The sequence below is a fragment of the Manihot esculenta genome, chromosome 10 (assembly GCF_001659605.2).
Source record: "Manihot esculenta cultivar AM560-2 chromosome 10, M.esculenta_v8, whole genome shotgun sequence".
Classification (NCBI taxonomy): Eukaryota; Viridiplantae; Streptophyta; class Magnoliopsida; order Malpighiales; family Euphorbiaceae; genus Manihot; species Manihot esculenta.
The window spans coordinates 23491497-23511328 of record NC_035170.2 but is presented as its reverse complement, the minus strand read 5'-3'; the positions used below and the strand labels follow the sequence as shown (position 1 = coordinate 23511328).

General features: G+C 31.4%; 1 protein-coding gene, 1 non-coding gene and 1 pseudogene across 2 annotated transcripts; 2 read left to right on the top strand and 1 right to left on the bottom strand.

The window, feature by feature from the left end:
* The first annotated feature begins 4918 nt into the window (after nucleotides 1-4918).
* Nucleotides 4919-4992, top strand: TRNAV-AAC. Its single transcript has one exon. It is a non-coding gene; the product is annotated as a tRNA-Val (tRNA).
* A 311-nt stretch (nucleotides 4993-5303) lies between these two features.
* Nucleotides 5304-7757, top strand: LOC110624065. Its single transcript, XM_021769140.2, has 3 exons — nucleotides 5304-5490; nucleotides 5578-5931; nucleotides 6677-7757. Exons 1-3 carry the CDS (start codon nucleotides 5356-5358, stop codon nucleotides 7502-7504), a joined length of 1317 nt encoding a protein of 438 aa, XP_021624832.1. The 5' UTR covers nucleotides 5304-5355; the 3' UTR covers nucleotides 7505-7757.
* Nucleotides 7758-9030: 1273 nt separating this feature from the next.
* On the bottom strand, nucleotides 9031-18195 carry LOC110625362 (annotated as a pseudogene).
* Nucleotides 18196-19832: the final 1637 nt, after the last annotated feature.

Genomic DNA, 19832 nt, shown 5'->3' with positions numbered 1-19832 from the left:
TATATTAAATTTATCTTAAATTCTTCTCGCCACTATTATTTTCAGAAAATAATTTATATTTAAAAAATATTTTTTATGAAAATATTTTTCATAAAAAATATTTTTAACTTATTTTTTATTATTTAATTTTAATTTAAAAAATAAAATTTATTAAAAAATTTATATATAAAAATTTTAATAAAAATAAAAAGAATATAGAAATTAAAGAGGAAATTATTTTTCTTAAAATAATATTTTTTTAATTATGAAAATATTTTTTATTGACTATATATTTTAGTATCTCAAATATCAAAAAATTATTTTCACAAATAAATAAATTTTAAGTAAAGTGGATATAGTTGTCAGTTCAAATCTTATTTGACCTCACCTCACTGCAATTTGTCATCATAATCATAGACCATAATCCAACCCGGTCTTTCTATGATTTCAATTATCTCTTTCTCTGTAACAGAAATCGGTAGGGCTGAGCATTCGGTCGGTTTAATTTAAAATCGAACCGAATCGAATAAATTAAAAATTAAAATTTTAGTATTTATGAAAATCAAACCGAATCGATTTTGGTCAGAACTCGAATCGAATCGAACCGGTCTGATTCGGTTCGATTTGATCAGTTTCAATTTCTAATAATTTTTTTATTTTTTACACTTTATTTTTAATATTTTAAATTTAATTAAAATATTTTAATCTCAATATAATTTAATTTCTCTATATTATTGAAAATAATATATTATTATCACTAATCGGTTCGATTCGATTTTTTTTATTTTTTCTAATCGAAATCAAACCGAACTGAATTTTAAAATTAATTCAGTTCGATCAATTTTTTCGATTTAAATCGAATACTGCTCAGTCCTAGAAATAGGAGGAAACATAGCTTGCAAAAATTAGTTCCTAAAATTAATAAATTGATTAGATCCTTATTTGATATGGCATTGTTACATACACTATGCATGATTTGATAGACAAGAATATAGAGAAGAAATTTTCCAAATTTGTAAAATTCCATATTTCCATTGTCAATCAATTTCAAATCATGTCTTACCAAATTAATAAGACTTTTAGCATCAAATCTAATTTATTTATTGTTTTCATTTCATGATTTAATGAATATTTAAATTAAAATAATTGAGTTAATTGAGTTAATTTAGAAATTTAATTTAGTTTATCAATATTTCAGTTTTGTTTTAATTTTTAAAAAATTTAATTATTTAATTTAATTTAATTATTATATAATATATTTAAAAAAAATTTACTATTTAATTCTTGTATATTGTCATTATTAATAAATTTAAAAAACCTATTAAAACGTTTATATATTTTCTCTTCATCAATAAAATAATTTTTTTATTTATTTCTACCGTTAAAATATAGTAAAAGACTAAATTACCTTTTGTTTTTTCTTCTTCTAGACATCTCCTCCTCTTTTGTTTTTTTTTTTTTTGTCTAAAAGAGAAAAAATGGACTATTTCCTTAATAAAAAAAAAAAAATATTTTAATAGATTTGAAAAAAGATAAGAAAGTTTTAATAGATTTCTAAAAATATAGAGATTAACTTATTAATAATGACAATATTCAAAGAATAAATAAATGATTTTATTTAAGGATAAAATTGGATTTTAAAAATTTTCTCTCATTGTTCATTTATTTTTAACGAAAAATAGAATGAAAAGACTATTTTATCGACAGAGAGAAAATATAAGAACGTTTTAATAGGTTTTAAAAAATGTAGAGACTAACTTATTAATAATAGAAATATCCAGAAATTAAACAGTGAATCTCTCTAATTAAAATAAAGTGTAAAAAATAAAAAAATAATTATTAAAAAATCTAATCGATTAAATCGAATCAAACTAAATCAAATTGAATCATATTAATTTTTTATCTAATTTGATTCGATTCAATTTTAATAAATATTAAATTTTAATTTTTAATTTATTCAATTCGATTCAGTTTTACTAAACGATGACCCTAATTGTAGGTCAACATCATCATATACACCTTCGCTTTATGAAAGTTCCTTCTCTAAATTTAGTTTCGTATGAATTAGAAAATAATACAAAACATCTTTTTAATGAGACAATAATGTAAGTAACAATTAGTGAATTATAATATGATACAATTGTTTCCTTTTTACTATAAAAAAATAATTTTATAGCACCATTTAAAATTCTAAAATTCAAATCAATTTTTTAGGGTAAATTATATTTTGATATCTGAATTTTCAGATTATTAATTCATCCCTAAATTTTTAAAATCAAACATTTTAATATTTTTATAATTAAAGTCATTCTATTTATTTTTATCATTAAAAATATGAAAATGTCTTTATTTTTTTTGTAAATAGATAAACGATACTTAAATTTTTTAATTTTATATTAATTAATTGATCGATTCTTATATTTTTAAAATTGTACACTTAAATTTCTATATGATCCATCCGTCATCATCTATTATAATTTAAATATTTTGATCATTTATTTTTTATTTGATAAAAATACTTAAATTCCATAAACTTTTTTCTATAATATCTCATTTTAACTAATTTTTATTACTTTTTGTTTTTCAATTTTCATTCATTAAAACATTTCAATACTTATAACTTTAAAAATTTCAAAAAATATTTATAATTTTGGCTATTTTTAAGTGGTATCAAATTATAACAGTCCGGTCCAAACCGACTTAAATAATTTTTTGAACTCTTTTTTCACTTGAGTCAAAATAATTAACCTAAATTATTTAGTAGTTTTGTGCTAACTATCATATACAATTTCATTGTTTCGTAAATTGTCAATATAGAACGTAATACAAGTAGTAGATTGTAAATTTTTATAAAGAGTATTTTAGGAACAAATTGTATTTTTTAAAAAAAAATTATTCACTAGTTTTGAACTAATATTTATAATAGACATAAATACTATAATTTTAAATTGATTAAATATAAAGAAATTTAAGTATTTAGTTTTAACAATATAAGGATTAATCTATCAATTATGCTAAAAATAAAATTAAGAACTAAAATATAATTTATATAATATAAAAATCTAACATATATTAAAAAAAATTTAAGTATTCATAAAAGTATTTTAGATATTTAAATGTTTATTCCCCATTCTACCGATTAACTAATAGAATTATGGATATAATCATTTTTAATTTAAACACAATAATTATTTAAGAATTTAAGTATTTGATTTAAAAAATATAAAATAAAACTATTAATTATATTAAAATTTAAAAATTAAATATAATTTTTTTATTAATTTTTTTCTTTTAACAGAATTTTTTTTAATTTTAATTTAAGTAAGTGAAAAGACTTAGAAATTTCTCCATTTGGGTGGGCTTAGAAAGTGAAGGCCACTATGACTTTTATGTGGATAAGATGTTATTTGTAAAATTATAATCGGCAGATGTTTTCTGACTTTTTTTTTAGTTATATATTATTAATTAACTAATTTTGATTTTAACTTTTATTTTATACATCCATTGATTGATTCTTAAAATGCACATACTTCATTTCGAAATCTCTAGATTATAGTGAGGCAAGATAATAAAAGATCAACTCATTCCCTCTCAATGGTTATTTATAGAAGTTGATTAATGTGTATTTGTTTTTTGATTATCTGGAGAATTATTGCGTAATCTCAGTTTACTATGTAATTATTATGATACGATGCTTTAAATCAATATGAAATGATGGTTAAATTTCAATTGAATTGAACACGGTGAAAGAAAAAATAAAAATAAAATTTTTTTTCAATATGAACCATATTTAAACTAAGAAAATAATAATAATTAAAAGAAAAATAAATATATTTATTTTTTCTTACAGCAAAACACACATCAAATCGATCATTTTAATTGAATTGTAATTTGATTGAATTGTCGTAAATTACAAACTGTCTAGTGTGATTTCTAACGATATCCATATAGAATGATAATTAAAAAACTTTAAAACAGTTCTAAGGGATTGAGAATCGAGATTGCTTTGAATGCTAAATTCCTATCTTTTTTATAAATTCTAAAGACTCTAAAAAAAAATTTATCACAAGAATTCCTTGACACTCTCATAAGATACCTTTAAGATACCTTTTATACTAAAATGGTAAAGTTTAGTATAATAATATTTATTTATTTATTTAACTAATTAAATAAATTACAATTAGAGATATTTTTAATTAAGTTTTTATTTAATTAAATTAGATTAAAATTATAATTTTTTTAAATTATAATTTTATCCTAATGTCAATTTATATACAATCAAATTCTATTTGATTTAACTTCTCGTTTTACTTCCTCTTACAATTCTTTATATATATGATTCATTAAATTTTATATATGTCGATAATAAATATAATTAATTTAAAAATTAATAATATTATCTAATAACACGTCAAAACTATTTAAATATTTAGAATGTTAAAAGTTATTAAACTTAAACTTTTAGTGTATGATTTGTGTGAATATGATTTAAATATTCGATTCTTTTTAAATTTGAAAGCTTTTTCATTTATTTTCATATAATATCAAAAGGTGATAAATTTAGTGCATGGGTATCGTTGGTGCCATCAGTGTTATTGTAGCAGTGGAATCAATGCATGACTGTTGTGTTGTGTTTCTACTTTTGGTTGGTTTGATTTATTTAATTTCTTTAGTTCAATTTTTCTTTTTTTGTTTTGATTAGTTTATACTGATTGATGCAGGGTTTTGGTGTACTTTTAGCCTTATTATAGTCTTGGGTATTGTTGAAATGGTTTATATGGAGCACTGATAAAAAAAAAAAACCTCGTAATTTTATTACGCAAGTTTTTTAATTATTTTATTTCAAGTAAAACTTTTAATTCATTGCATATCATGATGTGCTGCTATTCTGGAGAACCATTGTTTGTTTTTAATATTTTGTGAGAAGAAGTGACAGAACGGTGTCGTGGTGTAGTTGGTTATCACGTCAGTCTAACACACTGAAGGTCTCCGGTTCAAGTCCGGGCGACGCCATTTTTACGAATTTTTCCCTCTTCGCAACGACATCGTTTTATACCAGTTTAAAGTCTAAAACATAACCTCGACGACCGCATTTAATTAAAGAAATCAAGGCGCGCTAAACTCTGCGACAGTTTCTCAAGCCCCTGAAACGAATGCGGTACTTCCACGTCATTGTCAACAACTTTCTCTTGAAATCCAACAAATATGACCCAATAATTTTTCTTCTGCACATCACTTTCTCTCCTCTCATTGGTCCATTCTTGCCACGTCATCACCACTTATCCTCCGCAATTAATCCGGAACTCTCCCTTTATAAACACCAGAACTTTCATTTTTAATATCAATCTGCCTAACGAATACATTCCTTTGATAGCAATGGCTCCCAAGCTATCATTCTGTTTCCTTTCCCTGGTAGTCGTCGTATTTACGACTTTGTCCTCCTCCGCCGCTCTTCTCTCCTCGTCCGACTTCCCTTCTTCTCCGCCACCGTCGTATCCGAAAGCCATGTCGGTGAGTTTTTCTCTTGAATTTCTTGCTCAATTAGCTTGTAGTTCTGTATTTGGTTTTGTTAGATCTGATGATTGTATTCTGGTGTAGGATTTGAAGGAGGCGATTGTAAAGGGGTTAGGGTTTCAGGCGGATGATTTTAAGATTTCGGGATTTGATGTAAGAGATGTGTTGGTGGGCCGGTCGGTGGCGTATGAATTCGACATTGAAATAGATAAACAGGTGTTACCGTTTCAGTTGTTGGAGGATGTTAATCGATGGGAGTATGTGGATTTGCCGATCTTTAGAGTTGAGGAAGAACCTGTGAGGCCTGGCGATGAGAATGGGATAGTGAAGCACAGTGGAAAGCCGGATAATGGATTGCCTGTTCTGGCTCCTTTTCAGCTTGCTGGACCCATGGAGATCTGGATTCAGGATGCAAAGAATATGCGCATTTCGTTGCCGGTATTTCTTTATTCAAAATTAAACACTGATGCATTATTTGATTTGATTTAATTTAAATTTTGGTTTCCTTTGGTATGCGTTTGCTATCGTTTTGGTTTCTTGGTAGCTAGATTTTTGGACCAAGATGATGCCTATCTGTGCTTGAGCTGCGTGCATCTGTTGGTTCAAATTTTGTATTCAATGAACTTAGGGATGATTGTTGGGAGAATGTCTAAAGGTTAAACTTGATTATTTTATTATTAGACCGGGGCGAGCGAGCACAGGTTTGGATTTGCATAAATGTGCTTCATTGAAGTTTATTGTCAAGCCTTCTTTGACATTTAATATGTTAGAATGGGAGGATAAAAGAAGTTACTGTTCTGGGATGTGAAAAAAGGATCCTGAAGCATATGACCTTTCAGCTTTGGATTACTGTGTTAAAGCTATTTAACATAATCTTAAATGGTGTCAGAATTTCAATTTTAATGGCGTGGTATCATAATTGGTTTATGGCATTAACCGATATTGAAAATTCAATTGTGGAGCTGTTTTTAGTTTAAGTGATTATGCAATTGATATGGCACGCCTTGCACTTTGTTCCCTTTTATGTACCTATCCTATAATCATATGAGATATCTAATGTGCGTGGGTTATTGTGGTACAGTGAACAAAATTCAATTGCCCACAACTGCTCGATTTCACATGTTTATCTGAAAATGATTCTGTTCCTTATTTATATATCTAATCAATTGTTATAATTATGCAGCATGATGTGGATGCTGGTGTCCTGAAGAAAGTAATATTGGCTGATGGTGCGGTGGTTACAGTTAAGGGTGCTAGATCAGTCGGCCTACGCCACCCAGTTGATCTCCCATTGCCCTTCAACAGAAGTCAAAATGGTTTTGCTTCTGGTCTTATGGCCCTTTCTGAACAGCTACGCCATGCTTCTCGGAACCAAGAAGCTCCACTCCTATCTCTTCGCATTGTTGGCCCTACCTCTATAGCATCTCCATCTCCATCATCTTCATCTTCTTCTTCCAGTAACAGACTAATATTAAAACGCCTTGCCCCAGGCCTTGTGGAGTTATCATCGTTTTCAAAAACACAGCCCTTTGATGCCTTCTCCCCTCTTGATTTGGAAGAAGCTGGAAGTGTCCTAACTCCAAAACATTTCACTACAATGTGGCCATTTGCTTCTGTAAATGGCTCAAATGCGAATTTGCTGGGTTTTGAGAAATTGCTGGTTTCTGTGTTGGGTCCTAAGGCAAATAAGAAAGGTTCCTTCAGGTTGTTAAAGGCAGATGTGTCAGCTCAGACATTTGTGAAAATAGGATTTGGGGTTGAAAAGAAGGTGAAAGAAGGGGATGGATTAGATTGGGAGGGCTTTCCTGAGTGGAGGACAAAGCCTGAGACGGTCAGGATGCATTTTGAGGTTCTGGCTAAGGTTGATGGTGACAGGGTTGTACCAGAGAGGGTGATGCAGGTTAACCCTGCTGTTGTGGAAGATGCTGTTGCCTCTAATGTGCTTATGGGGAATGTGACCATGTCTAAGATCCCTATTGTGCACACACCCTCTAAACCCCTGACCTTATAAATGGTTGGACGGGAGTTGATTTTGGCTTGGTTATGAAAGAGTGTAAATCCTTTTAATTTTTCCTCACATTTTTACGAGGAGTTAGAAGAGATGCAATTGTAAAGCTATTGTGCAGATAAGGGTTATGTATTCCTAATTCAACATATGCTAAATTAATATGGGTCTCCACGTAATCGTAAAAAAATTACCCCCTCTATGTACATGTTCATGGTGCTGTTGCAGGAATGATAAAATTTTATTTCCGGTTGTTAGCACACAGTCCTGAAGATAAGTTAAAAGCTCAACAGTAAATCTGATGGACGGTATTAGTTGATCTCCCCAGTGGCTCAGTTTTGATGCATTTCATGAATGCCGAGCAGAGCAGCTGGGTTTTGCTTTATGGTCTCAAGGTGATATTCTCGTATTGGGATATATATATATATATATAAGTTAGTGACATGTATAAGTTAATGCATTTATATCAAGTCACATATTCAAATTATATTATATTTTTATTTTTTTAATTATAATTTTATATTTAATAATATTATTAAGTAATATATTTATAATAAATGTAATTTATTATTTTTATTATTATTAATTTATACACACTTTTAAATTTTCTACCATTATTGGATTTTTAATTTTTTTTTATAATTTTTTAAATATAATATATTAATTTATAATTAAAAAAATTAAAATTAATTGTAATTCTAATACTCTAAATCAAGTGTTATAAATATTAAATAATTAAATTTAAATTATTACGATTTTTTATATTAATGATCATAATAATTTTAATCTCTTTACTTTTTCATAAAAATATTATTTTTATTATTTATTTTATATAAAACCATTAATATAATCTTTATTTTATAATTTCTTCATATAATTCTCTCTTTTTATTTTTATTTTAAATAGTTCATATTTTAAATTTTTGTTGTATTATTTTCTTAACATCTAGCATTAGCATGCATAATTGTACAGTTATTGACAGCCAATTCAATTTATATATATATTTATAAAAATCGAGTACAAAAAGATGCTTAAATTAGTGAAAATAAATTACTGTTAAAAAAATAAATAAATATATAAAAGTCCATAATAAGATATTATGTAAAGAATGTTAAAAAAAAAAAAATAAATATATATATAAAAGTCCATAGTAAGATATTATGTAAAGAATTTCTACTATATTATTAGTTTATTGATTTGATAATTTTTTTAAAACTATATTTAATATAATTTAATAAATAAATATTATATATTTTTATTTCTCTAATATAAATAATTACATAAATAAAATATATATAATTGATTAAAATTATTATAAAAAATATTAATTGGTAAGAGAGCAAATCATCAATTTTATCTGCTTAAGCACAAAACTCAATTTCTTATTTGGCACCGTCTTCTGCTTATGCTGAAAAAGATCTTATGAATGACAATCTCTAGATTGGATACAATATATTGGAACGATTGGCTGAAAAAGAATTTAAGAATGCACTCGATAGATTTCCATGAGAAGCTTTTCCTTGAATATGAAACTATTTCCTGATAAAGGAAACTCCTTTCTAAATGCTTGCCTCCAACTCTTTCTTCGCCTTTTCCACTCCAATTCTGTAAAGAGGAATTGGATTGAGGGTTTAAAAGTGAATGAACTTACTACATTATTTGCCAAGTAGCAAATCAGAGTGGATCGATTGAGCTTTATATGCATAACCTCTCATACTCATTAATGGGGCCAAGTTGATAAATTTCCTCGGCTCCATTGCGACCAAGACGTACCTTAGTTGCGAAGAAAGGAAGTTCTGTCAACTGTTACATACAATATGGGGGTTTTTAGCTTTTTAGTTTAAAAAAAAAAATTATTTGGAAATTTAGGATTGGATCAATATATTTATCAAGTAGGGTGCTGTCTAACTGCCGGCTAGACGGTGAAATTCCTATTTGATAAATATTTTTTCTCCACTTAAAAAAACTAAAAGTCTCGACAATATGCTAGATTATTAAAAAAATTCAGGTAGAAATCCGGAAGATGCTTACGAACAAGGGGTTTCAGAACTGCCTCATGCATCTGCAAATTTAACAGCTGCATATGCCTGCACATTTCATATGAGGCCTGCCTTTATTTTCCTTAAAGTGTTCGTAAAGTGAGCTTTTTGAATCAATTATTTGAAAGAAGAGTTGCAAATTGGATAAAAAAGGGAAATAACTTGGGCCAACCATCGACAATGTTGCGGAGCCAGTCCCAGCTTTTGCCTGCAAAAAGAATATATCTTAAAAAAAGAACTCAACTCTATATAATTCAAGTAATCAAAGTTGAATAAAAGTGGCAAATACAGTAAGCAGTTCAAAATCTCGTTTGGTTGAAGCATTAGGAATTGCAGAACTTGGAATAATGCACTAGGGAATGTAAGATAATTGAGATTCTGGACCAAAAGCATAAGAGATTATAATAAAGCAACCTTTCGGAACATACTCTCAGATGATAATTTAAATTTTAGGGTTTCTAAGCTTAAAACACAGACACCAGCAACGGATGGAGTATGCAAAACTATTCTTCATGAGAAATCAGGACTTTCCCTTTCAAACTTAAAGTTACTTTATATATCTGCAAGTAATATATTAGTTAAAGCCTTGACAAGAACAAATTGATAATTGACAAGAACAAACAAATTAAAAAATCTTGACAATATTGATAATTGAAAAAAAAATCTTGACAAGAACAAACAAATCGAACTATTAATTAAAGCCTGTATATTAATGGAGAAATACATTGGCTGTAACTTAAATGAATGGAAGGATGCATCATTGGCTCACATCCAATGTTTCAAGCTTACCTGAACAACCTCTGTTCCACCATCTTGACTTCGTTTGGTCAGATATTCAGTTTCTTCTGGTCTGAAGGATCAGGGAGGCTTGACCTGCAAAGACTGCAGCAAGTTCATTACTTCAGCAAACACTTCACAGCACATGCGCCAGTAATCAGACAGCAGCACTTTAAACATATAATTGACGTGAAATTTGTCAAACAATATATAGCACCTGCGACAAAAGAGGTAAAATTGTAACTCTGGCATGGCCTCCAACAACTGGAACATCAACTTCCCTAGGATGAAGTCCCAGAACTTCTGCCTATAATCATGAACCAGACTTTAAATATATGTTGCTCTTCCAGTAATGAACATTGCTTGTTAGTTCCATTTTCAATACTGTAATGATTTTTTACTGTAATCTTTTCACTGCCTTTGTTTTTCTTTACTGTTGTGTAATTACTGAACAAGAGCAATTAGGACTTGCATGTCCTTTGTGTTCTTTAGAAGGACTGTTCATTAATTTTGCCTTGGTACTGTATAAGGCTTTGCTCCTGTACGGTACCTTGTAATGCTCATATTTTACTAATAGCAATAAAAGATTTCCTTTTATCCCTGTTTTCTTACCTAGTATCAGATTCTAAAGTTTGACCCTTGGTGATTTGTCTTCCCTTACATCCAAGGTATGCGCTGTCTTAGTGCTTGAGACAATGATGCCGGGGCATGGCAACAACAGCAAGGATCACACATCCATGGTAATCGCCGATAAAGGACAAGCCAACATTCAAGGAATCGGAGATCTGCTTAGCCTACAGTCATTCGATTATCTAGGTATGGTCTTAGTTGCACCTCTAGTGGGAACTAACTTCAGATCTTGGTGTAAGCTATTAAAATAGCCTTAGGAGCCAAGCAGAAGTTAAGATTTATCGAAGGAAAAATTTCGACACCTAGTAAGGATTTCTAAGTCTCATAGGCAGTGGAAAAGATGTGACTTCATGGTCACATCTTGGATCTTGAACTTAATATCCAAAGATTTAGTGTATGGTTTCATTTGCATTGCCTTTGACAGATCTTTGGCTGAAAATCACGTAGAGATTTGGTGAGTATAATGAATCTATGATCTACAAATTGAATAGAAAGATATCCGAAATTACATAAGAGAATGCTCTCTGTGTCAGTCTACTTCACCAAGTTGAAAAGGCTCTGGGACGAATTAGGGTCCATGGAGACCCTACCTCCCTGTACTTGTGGTGCTTTCAAAGCTATAGCCGAGGCAGCAAATAGAAATAAACTTATGTAGTTTTTGATGAGGTTAAACGATGCATTTGGATCTGCGAGGGACCAAGTCCTTGGAATGGATCCACTGGCAATTGTAAACAAGGCCTACTCCATGGTTGTCAAGTTTGAGTCACATAGGGAGGTCTTATGGACTTGAATAAAAATACTGATTCTCTTGTGCTTCTTAACAAGGCACAAGGGAATCCATAGGAGAAACAAAAGAGATTTGACACCAAAAAGGGTCACGGCACATACTGCACCATAGATGGGCACACAAGATAAGGTTGTTTTAAGCTAATAGGCTATCCTGAGTGGTAAAAGCCTAAACCCAAGACTCGTGGACATTTTGCAAAATTGCATAAAAATATAATAATGGTGGCTGTGGTGGAAGGGATTACCACTAAAGAGGATAATCCTCTAGATCCTCCTGATATAGCCACCAAGATAGATGAGCTTACTGCCATGCTAAACTCTTTACAACATGAGTTTACCAAACTGATGAAAGGCAAGATAGCCTTCTCTATTAGCACTTCCCTGCATTCTAGTTCACGTTCTGAGCATGCTTCTAGTTTTTATTTCATGGATTTTGCTAGTAAGTCTAATTTAGTAAATGCTTATGCTGTTAACTTGTATGATGATACTAGTTGGATTTTAGATACTGGTGCTGCTGACCACATGTCCTCCAATAAATTCTTACTCATTTCCTTTCAATCTAGTCACAAATATGTATCTGTTTCATTCTCTGATTGGATTACAGTTCAAATATTTCATTCTAGCTATGTCAATCTGTTTAACTGCATTACTCTTGACAATGTTCTTTATGTTCCTAAATTTCATTGTAACTCTTATAGCAAGCTTATCAATAGTTTTAGTTATAATATAATAATTTCAATGCTTATTGCATTATCCAAGACCCTCTGATTAAGAGAGCAGTTGCTGTGGGAAAAGAATAGAGAGGCATGTACAATTTTACCAAACTGAGTTTTTCTTTCACTAAAATTAATAATTGTTTACATAAGATCATAAATGCTATTCCTACTTTGAGACCTTTTGTAAATACCATGCTTTCTGTGAATGATGTTAATAAGAAAGCTTGCATTATAATTCTGCTATACATTGATGTGCTATGTCTGTCATTGGTATGCATGATAGACTAGGACATGCTTCTATTCAGAAGTTAAAAAATATTAGAGGCATTGCTCCTAAGGACACTTCTGCCATTGACTCCAAAGTCTTTCCCTTAGCTAAACAGTCAAGACTCCCTTTCCTATTAGCAATACCATTGCTCAAAAACCTTTTGAGCTAATTCATGTAGACATATGGGGTTATTATAAGGAGACATCTACTACTAGTGCTAGATACATCCTCACTATGGTTGATAATCACACAATGACAGTGTGGACCTTCATGATGCATCTTAAGGGGCAAACCTTTAATGTCTTTTGCAACTTCATAAAAATGGTAGAAACTCAATTTGGAGTTACTATTAAAACCATTAAGATAAATAATGGATGTGAGTTTCTTAGCCATGAGTGTAGCACAATGATCACTAACAAAGGCATTATTCATAAAAAATCATGTCCATATACTCTACAGTGGAATGGAATAGTGGAGCACATTCTTAACATAGAGCTTTAGAAATTCAATCTTGTGCTCCTAAAAGTTTTTTGTTAGAATGTGTTCTCACTGTCACTTACTTAATAAATAGAATACTTTTTGAGAAATTTGATTAGTAAAGTCCCTATGAAAGACTTTATGGGTATCCTCCTCAGTATGCACACCTAAGAAAATTTAGTTGTTTATATTTTGCTACTCATATAGGTAAACATAAGGACAAATTTAATGCTAAAACTATTAAAGCTATTCTAATTGGCTATGCTGGAAGTTAAAAAGCCTATAAACTATATAATTTGATTGATGGTTTTTTCTTTGTTAGCAGGGATGTTGCGTTTCATGAATACATCTTCCCTTTCAAGGAAGGTGTTGATTTGGAAAATCCTGCTCTTCCCCTTCCTGAAACAGATATTGACCCTCAGAATTTCATTCCTACTTTTCCTATCGTTAACCAGAATGACCCACCTCCTAGGAGGTTTACCAAAACCAAGCATCCTTCTACTTGGATGCAAGACTATGTTAGTTCTGTCTCCACTCACCATTCCCTTTTCTCCTATCCCTCATACACTACCTATACCTATAACATCTTCAAGATCCCTAAATCTTGTACCTATGCTTAGGCATTTAGGGATGCTTGTTGGCTAGAGTCTATGGAGCAAGAGCTCTTGGCCTAGGAGAAGAACAATACATGGGCATTCACGGATTTACCTAAGGGCAAGAAGGCCATAGGTTACAAATGGGTTTACAAAGTAAAGTTTAAGCCCTCAGGCGATATGGATAGGTTTAAAGTTTAGTTAGTTGCTAAAGGCTATAATCAAATAGAAGGGCCAAACTTTAAGGATAGATTTTCTCTAATGGCTAAACTAACAACTGTGAGAATTTTTATTGTCTAAGCCACCTCTAAACAGTGGTCTATCTTTCAATTAGATATTAATAATACTTTTTTGCATGGTTACTTGGATAAAGAAATATATATGCTACCTCCCTAGGGCTATTAAAAGGCCCAACCAGGACAGGTATGCCGATTGAAAAGGTCTTTGTATGGCCTCAAGAGAATGGAACTTGAGTTTACTAGTTTTCTTAAATCTCTGGGCTTTACTCAGTCTTCGTATGACCATTGCCTTTTTGTAAAACATATTGCAAACACTTTCATAGCTTTATTGATTTATGTGGATGATGTATGAGACAAGTCTTAGTTGAAACCAACTTGAAGTAAGCTCATATTATTCAGCTATGGAAGGACCATCTATTAACTAAGCTAAAAAACACTTGAATAATGTTCATAAAAACTCAGTAACACAAATAAGAATAAGACATGAGAATGAAAAATACTTTCATTAACCCTACGAATCTGAAAGACAAAGATATAATGGAGTTAATGGCACTTCAAACACAAAAGCAACTTGTGCTGAAGTTTCTTAAGAATAAGCCTAAGATATTATAAGTGACACGCTTGTAATAAATTCAAGTTGTAGGTGGAACTTAGCAAAGAATATAACCTCACAATAAGTAAAGTGGCCTAAGCCTTACAAGACCTCATTCAATGGAGTTTTCTCTCAACTTTTCTATTATGAAATTCTAAACTACTAGAGAAAGAAGAATGGATTATAAGTGGTTCTACCAAGGCATGATTCATAGTATTGATCCATGCTTTGATGTGATAGTTAAAAGTTACATACCAAATAAGTTTAAATAACTGACTTAAAAAAGAAATAGTACATTCCAACAAGTAAGTTTCAATCTCTGAAAAGTGGATTGGCTAAATATGGAATGAATGCTTTCTCCAAATCTGCTATAAAAATGGTCCATAACATTCATCTTCAAGCTCTTGTATCTTGGACAAGAGGTGCACACTAGATGGTTGATGAAGACCTCCAAAGCTACCAAAGATATATCCAAGTCACCTCTATCTTGGTTGCCACCTCAGCGAAGATGCTACATTAGCTCCTACTTGGCATGCCACATGACTTGTCAATATGACACTCTCCTAAATGAGCTCCAACATATTCAATAAATTTTGAACTTTCTAGACTTTTTTAGACTTGTATGTTCATCATTATCAAACACTTGTTATAGCTTGAAACTCCTTTTGTTGAATTCTCCATCATCATGGTTTGGAATGCTTTAGCTTTAGATTTTATGATGGCTCCTTTAAATTGTGGTGCTTTAATGTCTACCATGATGTCCTCATTAATGTGATCTTGATTGGAAATTCTATTAATGATTTGAATCAATGCAAAACTGCTTTACATTCTAAATTCACCTTTAAGGATCTAGGTCCTTTGAAGTATTTTCTTAGCCTTAAAGTGGCAAGGTCTTCTAAGGCCACTATCATTAGTCAAACCAAATTTATTTCAGATGTCCTAAAAAACGCTGGTGTGATGCATTGTAAATCGACGTCCTTTCCTTTTCCAAAGGGATTACATCTTACCCCATACACTAGGGGCCCTACTTATGACCCTGAAATTTATAGAAGGTTGCTTGGGAGACTGCTTTATGTTAATTTGGCAAGGCATAATATTAGCTATATAGTGCAACATCTCAGTCAATTTATGAATGTTCCTAGAAAGCCCCATTGGGAGGCTGCTTTGTATGTTCTCAGATATTTAAAAGGGGCCTTACATCAAGGTCTTTATTATTCTGTGACTGATACTTTTAGTCTCATAGCTTATTGTGATTCAGATTGGGCTTCATGTTCCTACTATAAGAAGTTTATTTTTGTTTGAGCTCATCCCTCATCTTTTGAAAGATAAAAAAATAAACTACTGTCTTTAAATTCTCTGCTGAGGCAGAATACAGGGTTATGACTAACACAGTTTGTGAACTTCTTTGGATAACTTATATCCTTCGAGATTTGTAGGTATCAGTTATTTTGCCTATTCAACTCCACTCTAATAGCAAAGCCGCCATCCACGTTGCTGCAAACTCTGTCTTCCATGAGCACATTAAGCACATTGATATCGATTGTCACATAGTTTGAGAAAGGCTCCAACAAGGATTCATCAATACAACTCACCTCTCAACTCAAGATTAGCTGGCAGACCTGTTCACCAAGCCCTTGCCCACAGCAAGACATCAGTTTTTTATCTCACAAGTTGAATCTTTTTCCTATACTAGTTTCAACTTGAGAAGGGGGTGTTAATAATCAGTTTTACTGTAATGATTGTTTACTGTAGTTTATTTATTGCCTTTGTTTTTCTTTACTATTATTTAATTACTAAACAAGTGCAATTAGGACTTGCATGTCCTATATATTCTTTAAAAGGACTGTTCTTTAATTTTGCCTTAGTACTATTATATAAGGCTTTGCTCCTGTACAGTCCCTTATAATGTTCATATTTTACCAAGATCAATAAAAGGCTTCATTTTATCTTTGTTTTCTTACAATTTGCTCTCACAACATCAAGCATTGTAATTCCCATAAGTTGTTTCGGATCATAAGTCCCAGCTTTCATGAAAACCTCAGTTGCAATTGAAACGACAGAATTAACTATATTACTAATTAAATTGACAATTTCCATGGGACAGCATTTGGCAATTCCTTTGAGAGTTGTGACAATCCCAACATTGATATTGAAAAGGTCATCCCTAATCATTCCTAATTTCTTTGGAACACCAGTAGGTATAATTACAAGATTCATGCCTTTAAGAGCCTTCCCTAGTTGTGGTTGACCTAGGAAATTACGAACCTTAAATCCAAAGGCAACAACATTTTATAGTTCATTTATTTCTGATCTTCTCCTTATCTAACTTCTCTATTACTTGCCTAAATTATTCTAAAAATTTTCAATTCCATATTATTAGTTTTTATATAAAAATTTGCTAGCTATATCTAATTTGAGTTTTTTTTTATGAAAAATGTGTAAAAAAAATATTTATGAAGAGAGAAGAATGAAAAGTACTTGTGGAACAGGGGGGAGTTGGGCCAAGTCAACTGAAAAAGTTGACTTGCCGCGCTTATAAAGTGTGGCAATTTGTATCTAAAAAGAAAAACTTGTCTTTTGTGAGGAAGTACCGAGAGGGACATTTGTGAAAGATAGAACAAGAAAAATTTATAAGAAAGTATATAAAAGAAGATTGGATATTAGTGAGAGTCTAGTAATTTCGTCTGGCAGGTGCACCAGTCTCATATGGCTCTTTGCCAGACAAGTCTACCGTTGGACTGACTAGTGGCAAGCTATTTCGTCTACTAAATTCTACTGAGATATTTTTTATTAAAAAAAAGAAAAAATAAATTTTGTTGCGCTTCACTAGCCGCTTGTTAGATAGGTGATAGGTCGTCTTTTCTCTGTTGAGTTGGCTCAATTCACTCCATTCAACAAATACTTTTCTCTCTCCCACCCCTCTCTATATATATACTTTTTTCATAAAAAATCTCTCTAATTTGCTTAAAATTTTTTCGCTTGACTTTCTAGATTACAAACATAAATGAGGCTAAACTCCAGAAGAGTAATTCAATCTCAAATTCAAAACTCATTAACGGGGGATTGATAATTACCACAGCAATAGTGTTCATGCTGCTAATATCAGCACTAGTGTTCATGCGGCTAATATCAGTAGTAACACGAGGAGCATTCACAACATCATAGAGATGAAGAAATGAGAACAAAGGATTCATCTTCACTAGCATTGCAAGAGGTTGGCCAATCCCTTCGGTAGTACCTAAAATAGTCACCTTGAGCCCAGGTGTCCTTCTTTTAGCCATGCAATCGCCTCCCTTCAGAACAAAACTTCCCTCCATCTATCCAAAAAGCCATAGTCCACAACATTCAACAAAATTATCAAACACATGAAAGAAAAGTTTCAGTATTGGTTAGCATCCATCAACCATCCATTCTAAAATTCAATAAGAAAACAATCTTTTTGAATAGCTCATGGTTTTATTCATTATCTAGAAAGAATGCAATACTTAAAAAGGTAAAAAGAGAGAACTTGGAAATTGGGAGGGAGGAGATGAGCTGATATCCTAGCAATTCGCTGGATGGCTTCTGCACTTGACTCCATTATTATGTGTTATGTGATATCACAAACTACAAGTGAGATAAAAAAAAGAAATAATTTATTTAAATCTATAAAGAAAATGAAGAGATAAATTTCAATATGAAAATGCAGGGAGTGGGAAGCAAGAAGTTAACATATTCGTTTTTATTTCTCTATCAACATTTTATGGGTATTTTCTTTTTCATGGGAATAACTGAAGCTTAAACCATCTAAGAGAGCCATGAGAAAAGGAGACATACCTAAAGTAGGAAAATTCTCAAAGGAAAAGCTGAAGAAGGAGAGGGTTCGAAGCAGAAAGGAAAGAGTTCGAAAATGCCAAAGTGGTTTAAAGCATCCAAAGGAATGCTTTTATAGGCCAAAGGATTCAAATTTCAAATTCTCCAAAAGATCTCATTTAATGACAGTTCTTTGAAAACCCTCCAATAATCATTGCCTTCATTTTATGGCGTCTATTTTAGAATTAACAATGATGAGGGCATATTTCTCAGGGATAAATGTGTCGAAAATCATTTATAATGATTCTATAAGATTAAATTCGACTCTCCAACCATCATAAATAACTCTCGGAGAAGTGAAAGGATATCTGATAACATATAAATAACATGATCCGTTAAAATCACGATATATATACAAAGGATTCAAAAGGGTCGTGTGAACCTTTCCATCTAGTCTGACCGTATAATAGAAAGCCTGACATATGAGGTACGAGGGACAAACCACCAATACCCTTGACCTTACCATGCACGAATAGATGTCTTGATTTGTATTGTTATTGATGAACATGTGTATCTATTGTATTATAACTGCCTAAGAAATTATATTAAAAAAAACATTAAATTCATGCCATGACCAAATCAAACCTACTTATCTAAATCTCTGTGTTTTAATAATAGTTGGGTAAATACCTCATCATTCTGAGCATTTGTAACGACCCGGAAATCCGACCCGTTACCGGCGCTAGGATCCAGATCGGCTTAAGGCCGCCGGGACCCGTAGCAAGCCTACATACCTCCTGTAAACCTGTGGAATCCCAAACATAACAACATATACATGATCTGTAAAAATTTTTCTTTTCTCTTATCCAAGCAAAACCTGTGCATGCACAAAATCATACATAAACCCCACACTGGAGTCCTCATCAAATACTCCAATGGGGTATCATCGTCATACATATCAGCTTGGATAATCATGGTCATTAACATCATTACTCATTAAACACTCTGTACATAATGGGGATTCGCACATCTCTAGGTCAAGCACTACTATAATCCTCAATACATCATCAAATCATTCATTACATTACATGGTCATAAATACTCATTACATCACGTTCATGTCCACTACTATCTATTACAACATACATGACTTAACTTCACTCTAGCCGACTTCCTGATCTATCCTGTACCTGCAACTCTGGGGATAAAGGGAGTGGGGTGAGCTACTAGAGCCCAGTGAGCAGAATAATAAAACATCAATTTAAATCATGCTTTCATGTATGCGCCATAACACAAACATTTCACAACAAGGATGAACTTGTCACCATTTAGCCCCTATCTTTCTTACTTATACATGCCGGGGGCGTAGAGCCGTAGCAGGCACACCCGGACTTCCATAATCTGTCATAGTGCCAGGGGCGTAGA

Excerpts from the sequence above, each read along its gene's own strand:
- LOC110624065 (XM_021769140.2), top strand. The coding sequence starts at position 5,356 with ATGGCTCCCAAGCTATCATTCTGTTTCCTTTCCCTGGTAGTCGTCGTA. Across the intron at positions 5,491-5,577 it reads CGTATCCGAAAGCCATGTCG|GATTTGAAGGAGGCGATTGT; the intron begins GTGAGTTTTTCT and ends ATTCTGGTGTAG. Across the intron at positions 5,932-6,676 it reads ATATGCGCATTTCGTTGCCG|CATGATGTGGATGCTGGTGT; the intron begins GTATTTCTTTAT and ends ATAATTATGCAG.